This window comes from Gavialis gangeticus, unplaced genomic scaffold (assembly GCF_001723915.1).
Source record: "Gavialis gangeticus isolate Ggan-Ray unplaced genomic scaffold, GavGan_comp1, whole genome shotgun sequence".
Lineage (NCBI taxonomy): Eukaryota > Metazoa > Chordata > Crocodylia > Gavialidae > Gavialis > Gavialis gangeticus.
The window spans coordinates 50,742,332-50,749,724 of record NW_017729034.1 but is presented as its reverse complement, the minus strand read 5'-3'; the positions used below and the strand labels follow the sequence as shown (position 1 = coordinate 50,749,724).

General features: G+C 36.7%; 1 protein-coding gene across 1 annotated transcript in view; it reads right to left on the bottom strand.

Moving 5' to 3' along the window:
- Positions 1-3,968: 3,968 nt before the first annotated feature.
- ERO1B (endoplasmic reticulum oxidoreductase 1 beta) overlaps positions 3,969-7,393 on the bottom strand; it is a 66,402-nt gene continuing 62,977 nt past the window's right edge. The window contains exons 15-16 of the mRNA XM_019527279.1: positions 6,212-6,345; positions 3,969-5,401 (exon numbers count right to left, since the gene is read on the bottom strand). Coding sequence (XP_019382824.1) covers positions 5,341-5,401; positions 6,212-6,345 — 195 coding nt within the window. The 3' untranslated portion in view covers positions 3,969-5,340. The remainder of the gene's footprint in view (positions 5,402-6,211; positions 6,346-7,393) is intronic.

Here is a 7,393-nt window from a genome sequence, read left to right as displayed (position 1 = left end):
CCCTACCTCCCAGCTTGAATAGTAACCTTACCATAGGCTCTATACAATTAGCAGCAGCAGCAGCCTACCACCCTTTCTCTACTGGCTTATTAGGAGACGGAATATTATAGGCAAATACCTTTGATACATGATTTTCTGAAGTAACAGTTAAACACTGAGCATTATTTGGCAGATCTAGAAACCCTGTTCCAGCCACATCTGCACAGAAATCAAAGGGATGAATTTGGTTTAGGTCCCATGCAGAGACCCAATAACATATTTGAGTTAAACACCAAAAAAACTTCCAGAGGACAGAAATCAAAGACCACTGGAATCTTCACTGATACCTGAATAAGTGGTTTTATCACGTGTAATATGTAATGGTGCATCAAGTTAAAATCCCACTGTGAAGAGCAGAAAACCCTTGAAAGCAGTGTTAAAGCAGCTTAGATGCTCTTTGCAAACAAAACAGTCAGATTGGCTTTTCAAGTTGGAACAATACTGTAACATGATTCATATTTCCCATTCCTATTTCTTAGCTATTTTCTCAAACCACATCTCAGTGGGTTAAAAACATTCAATTTGGGGTATTACCTCAGCATGTAAGGTAAGATGGTAGAACAATAAAAAGGACTGAGGGTTTTTTTTGTTTTAAATAAGATACCAAGGAAACCTAACTGGTAGAAAAAAAAAACTTTTAAATATTTGATGTAGCACATAACAAAACAATACTTCTTTCCCTCGACATAAAACTGTTAAGATGCCCATATGCTCTTTCCCTTCTCAAAACCTTTTTCCGCTGTAGCAGAAGTGAAGTAGAAAGTACATTTTAAATCTAAAAAGCTGCATTTAGGAATATAAAAAAAGGTTCCTAGACAAGTAAAGGTATTCAGTAAGATTCTAACTCACGGACATTAGCTACTTAATGGGGGGCGGGGACTGACAAAGCTACTCTAACTCATTAGGGATTTTGATCTTTATGGATCAAAGTGGGTTGGAGTCAAGTTCTACTGCAACTGCATGCCATATCCTACCAAATGTAAAATTGTTTTCAAATGTTCTAGTCAATTCCTTTGACTTGTGAAGAGCCAGTGACTTAGTAAAGAAAAAGCCAAAGACCAGCAAGTAAAGATAGTTCAGGGTAGATAGAAAAACAAGAGAAGATGCACAAAAAAGTAGCATCCAAATTCTCAAGGAAGTGAACGTGTGAGTAGAGAAGCAGAACTGCAAGGAAGCTAATCTTGCTCATACATCAGGGAGCATAAAGCTCAAGGAATGTCAGGGGGCAGGGCGGGGAGAATAAAAAAGTAGAACTGTAATAAGGAGCAAGCCAAAGCTGATTTCAACATGAAACACTATATTTGAGACCAATTTTAGGTAAGTACAGCTAGAAATGGTACTGGCGAAAGGAGGTGGAAACATTATTAGTAGTAGTTGTATTCACTGAAAATAAGACTACATCCTGAGGGGAGGATTTAGCTTATTTTTTTTTCTTCCACTTACTTTACTGATTTGTTTACATCAGCTGGTCATACCACTTATGTAGATGCTCATTAAAAAATAATCAGAGGAAAATTAAAACAGCTTAAAACAGTATATTAGTGCTTATTATTCAGCACACTGAAGTATTAATGCTTATAATTCAAAAAGTCAAAATAGTTTATGACTTGCCTTTTAAATAGGAATTCAACAAAAAAGTAAAAAAGAATTTGGAAGACTTCAATTTCTTAAAGTCGTTGCTTAAATTGTAGCTTCTTAAAATTCTTGAATGTGTTGCAAGACCAACAGGTCATTTGAACTTTAAAGGGATACTTTTCTTATTTCAGTATTAGTAATGATTATATAAAGAAAAACAGGATATGCATACAGACCGTTAAAATCTAAAAAGGAAAACAGTGTCTTCAACCAAGAAAAAATTACAAACTTACACTCACAAAAGGAAAATGTATACCAGAAAAATAGTTACTTTAATTTGCATTTTTACAGATTCAGATGCAAGAGATAGGAAAGATTTATACGTGTGTTTAAATCGCAGCAAGCAGATCTAATGTCAGTTTTGGAGTATAATAAACTTAAATTACATAATTCAATAAATTAGATACATTAAGGATTCAAACATTGAACAGCACTGAGGTTTACAAGCTGGAGCTTGTTAATTTATAAGCAGCAGCATCTATAGTACTTACAATGTATTATAGATCATTTCTCAGAAAAAAAAGCACAGAGAGAAGTTTCTTCTTCCTAACAATCAACACAAAGCTTTAAGTGTGGTACAGTGTGGTATTTCATGCATGCACAGCAATATAAAGCACAATCACCAAATGAAACAGAAACAGTTTGTGATAAATTTGACAAATTAGTATTTATCTGACTGTTCTACTAAATGTGCATTATCTCCTCCTCAGAAGTTCAAATCTTGTGTCTTGGATTTTAATATACTGTTTGTACCAGATCGTAAGATTTGTTTGCGTCTAGTGCTTATGGTCCCTGCCATAAGCCATAGATGGCCTAGAAATAAAAAGGAGTAAAATCCTTCTTCCTGCTCTCCTGTACAGCTGTATTCATTTTGCTGGACTGTGGCTGTGTGCAGGAGGCTGCTCTTCAAAGACCACATACTCCCCAAATCCTCTAACCTGCTCTCATGTAAGGACATGGATGGAGGGAACATGTACCAATGTCTCTCCAGTGTCCATTAATGTTAGCCGGGAACTGGGTGCTGAAGACAATAATACAACTGCACCCCCCAAAAAAGTGACAAACTATTTTTCCTCTCCCTCCCACAAAGCAAGGAGGAAGCAAAGAAGGAATGCTAAAATCTTAAATTCCAGGTCAAAACAAGTATCTATTTTTATTTTAAAATTTAAATAATGAGAAGTGTGGTTATGCAAGGCTCTAGACACCCTAACACAACTAACACGGCAATTTAAATCTCTTCTATGTGCCATGCCTCATACAGGAGAGAACCTGCAGGCTCAATTTTAGGCCTTAAATGACTAAGGAAACATGTGGGAGAGAAACATCTGAGGTCCTTTCAGCTACAAGCCAGTCAAAATAAGATAGTTTTAAATGTAGTGTTTAAAAACAAGACAACTGTTAAGTTACTGAGCAGGGTAAGCTACGTTTTAGCTAAGTGGAGACAGTCAAGAAGCCCAAGGCTGAATCGATTCAATCTGCACAGACTGAACCAATAAATGCAGTTTAGACTAATCTACAAGTGAACAGACATTCACTTTTGACTCTGAAAATGCAGCCACATGCCTGCAGTGGCCCAGGCAGGATGCTGGGGGATGCTAGAGCACACCTCCCTGTTCTGCTGGAGCAGACAGCTTGGGCCAATGCTAGCCTGCCCACCCAGCAACGGGGAGCTTGCAGGGGAGGTACAAAGCATCATGGGATGCTGGGGGACTGAGTTCACTTGAATCTGGAGGGGATCTGGGGCAAAAGTTCAATAAACTGATTTAAATCTGATACTACTTCCATCCAGGTTTATCTCAAACTGGTTTGGGCCATTTTGAAAGTGGTTTATGTATACTGAACTTCTATTGTTACAGGTTTGAACTGGTTTCCAAACATTTATTCTGGTTCATGTGCAATTTCTCTCCCTAGAGAGAAATTAGTTTACTAATTAGCATTAGTTTACCTTAACATTGCATCAAGACATAGAGAAAAATGCTATAACTCATTTTAAACCAAGTCTTAACAGTAAAACTTATGAAAACTGGATACCAGTTTAAATGATAATTTAGTCAACTATCACAAGAAGTAATTTTCCATTTAGTTTTCACAGTACTTTTACCTCACTACAGATCAAATGTTATGAGCAGGATAAGCAAATTTGTTTTTAATGGGAAAAAAAGCAAGTAATTTTGCCTGTGGCTCAAGACCAGAGAAGGGACCATACAAAAATCCCAAATGTCAAGAGTTCTTTCTCCACTGTAAAGAACCGCATTATGGAAAATAAAATTTAATGACCAACAAGCAAGTCAGAGTAAGCTTTGATAAGATGAAAAATGTTTAAGAGCACTTTATTCATTTTGTGAAAACTGTTTTTACTTTTGAAAATAAAACATGCTATAAAGACATCTATAGACTGTACCAGCGTTATAAACATTGATATCGAATTTAATTATCTTCACCAAAACACAATTTACTACAACTTATAAACAAGTTGATTAAAAAATACTACTCTCCTTGCTTTACTTATTTCAATTTAAATTTACATCAATTATTGATTGCTATTAATCAGTAGTGCTGTCTCTGGATTCTCTTTTGACACTGACAGAACAATCAATTTATGCAAGATTCACTGTAATATACCCGTTTCATTACATATGCTGAATACCCTTTTTAAAAAGGAACTGTTAGGGATTGCATAGATAAAGTATGCAGTATTAAATGCCAACACTTAAAAAAAATCTTCAACATACCGCTAAAAAAAGTCTATAAACAACCTTTTCTTTTTTTGCACTGCACTTTTCATGTAGAACTACAAACAAGCAATCCCATTCAAGCCAACATATTTCCACTACTTCAAATGTGCTATATTAACTTTTTATAACACAAAATTTCTGGAGGCTGAACCTGTGACCAAAGACTGAATGGCAAGCTTGACCCAAGCTTCTCAGCTAGCAGCAAGCACTTAAACTTTTAAAACCTCCTCAGCAGACACAGGCAGAGTTAAGGGATTGGTAAAAGTTACTTCCTCTCTTGCTCCACCAGTGACAAGGCAGTTACGTACATGTATGTTTAAAAAAAAAAAATCAAAGTTTACAAACAGTGGAGAAAATAGTTGGCATCAACAGGCTGATAAGGCTGTCACAGTAGAAAACAGATTCAATTCAGTTTCCCACTTTTTTCAAAAATTTAATGCAAGGAAATAAAAGCAAGAGCTTAAAAGGAAAAGAAGGATTTCCTTCTACAGGATTAGACTCAGTTGGTATCTGGTCCTTAGAATATATTGATACCCATGATTTAAAAAGAAGGACCACCTGGTGTTTTCCTCTTGGTGGTAGGGCAAGTTTATTCACATCAACACTGCAGTCGGGATGAAGGTATAGTAATTTCATGTTAAACAGTTGTTTTTGAATGAAAGAATGAACTAAAGAAAACATTTATATACTGGTAAATGATGAGCAGAGAAAGTGGACAGGAGGTCAGCATAATTTACATGTTTAAAAACTATACATGTCATTCATAAATATCTTTTCTAATTAATAACCATTTCCATTTGAAACAACATAAATATTCAAGTTGGTATTTGATTTTTTTCAGTTCATAACCAGTCCTGTAAGGATTGTTTTGTCTTTCTGCTTGATGCAGTCATTTAATGGTCATCACTACCAGGATGAGCAAAAGCCTTCATTACCTAGTATGCTGTAATAACACTTTAAAATTCTGCAATTCTTTTATACTCGTTGAAAGCCTGTTAAAAAAAACAAAAGGGGGGAGGGGGTATTAGTATAACTTGAAACTAGCAAAGATATTACAAATCCATTCTCCATTTGTTCATTCACCATCAACTAATTTGATTTAAACAATTTTAGAAGCCAAAACCATTTTTCTTCATAAGAAATTTGCAATATTTATGGATATTACTCAAAATACAGTAAAAACATGATCACAAGAATTTAAATAAATCCCTTCATTTCCCTCTCAATCATTAAAATATGACCACGGTCACAAAGCAGTATCAACAGTTTCAGTTGTATGTAAAATGATTGTCAGTAGGACAAGAGCTAGAGACCTGAAAAGTTCTATCAGCTCTCCAAAGTGTGGTCTGAGGAACAAAGTAGGCTTTCTTTTAATTTCTATGCACAGTGAAGGACCCCCCTCTCCCCCCTTAAATCAGCAAAACTATGCTCATTTGCCACAAGTCCCAAATTTTTACCAGTTAAAAACATTTATCCTAATAGTTAAATAATATGGACAAATACAGGCACCACATCCTCAAGTCTCTGCCCACTTGTAAATTAAGATTAAACTTTTCTTTTTTTAAGATGCTCTTTTTCATATGTGTACATTCCAGACCAAACTACTGAGAGAAGTGCCATGCTCATGGAATTCCTGATTCTACAGAAAAGGAAGCATCAAACAGTCTAAATAAGGCACTTTTTTCCCCTCAAAAGATCCAAAATAAAATGTTCTAAACTTCCTTCCAGATAGCTAGGATTAATGAGCAACACTTCAGAATTTACTAGCCATTATTTTTATTTTATGAGAAACACAGACTTACCTTCCAAATGCGTTTACAAGAGCAACTATTTCTTGACGTGTCAGTTGAAAGCCTTTGGATGGACTATTCTCAGGAAGGTTCTGTATTTCTCTTTCAGAGAATAAAATCTTTAAGGCAGTTCCTAATCCTTGAGTCTAAAAAGAAAATTAAGGTTTTTTAGGATTAATAAATTTAATTTTAGTTCATCCTTGGGCAGAAAAAACAATTGAGAAGGTGCTTATTAAAACACAGGCAAACATATCAGATGATCCTTATGCACTTGCCTCATCAACAGGTTCACCTATTAATTTAAACACGTTCTTGACCTTCAAAGTTTATCTGTTGATTTCTCTTTACACTTTCTCTCCCTGTTCTTCCAAATATGTTAATCGCAAAGTAGAAAAAAGTCTTCAGAACTAGTAGAGCCTATCATCCCCCTCTTCTCCAGTTAGGCCTCATAACTGCTACAGGGTCACTTCACCTCTTCTCCCTTCCCCTTGGTCAAACCACAGTCTTCCCTAATACAAAGTCTTCACATCCTGGTTTCTCCACCTGCAGGAAAGGAGTGCAGTTTGTGATCTAAACACCAACTCCCACCTCATGTAGTGCCCAGAGGTGCTAAAGAGGGATGGCGGCAAGAAGACAGTTATTTTCTATTACTACTTTTATGCACTGGGGAAGGACCACAGAATTTGGGAGAAGGCAGTGGTTGGAAGCAGCTGCAAGAAGAGACTGCAGAATGGGGAAGCTGTTTGGCTTTAGTCAATGGAAAGTGAGGAGGAAGAAAGGGTAAGAGTAGCATATGGGAAACAGAGAACAGAACAGAACTTCTCCTAACAGGCCAGGAGAGCTGAGCCCTGAAAACCTAGGGGCCACGCTTGCTCCTCCATTCATTCTGCTGCTGAATTACGTGTGCAGCTCTTCCTATAATGCTGTAAGTCTGATCACATGATGGCAGCACTCAAAGTATTATTCCCAGATAATAAGACTGCATTTTATTAGGGGGAGATCATGTCAGACCAACTTGATTGCCTTCTACGATCAGGTCACAAAGGCCATGGATGCAGGTGCCGCGGTGGATGTAGTCTTTCTGGACTTCAGCAAGGCCTTTGACACCGTCTCTCACCCCCTCCTAGTTAAAAAACTAGGTGACTGTGGCATCGATGCCTACACAGTCAGATGGATTGCAGATTGGCTGAGGGG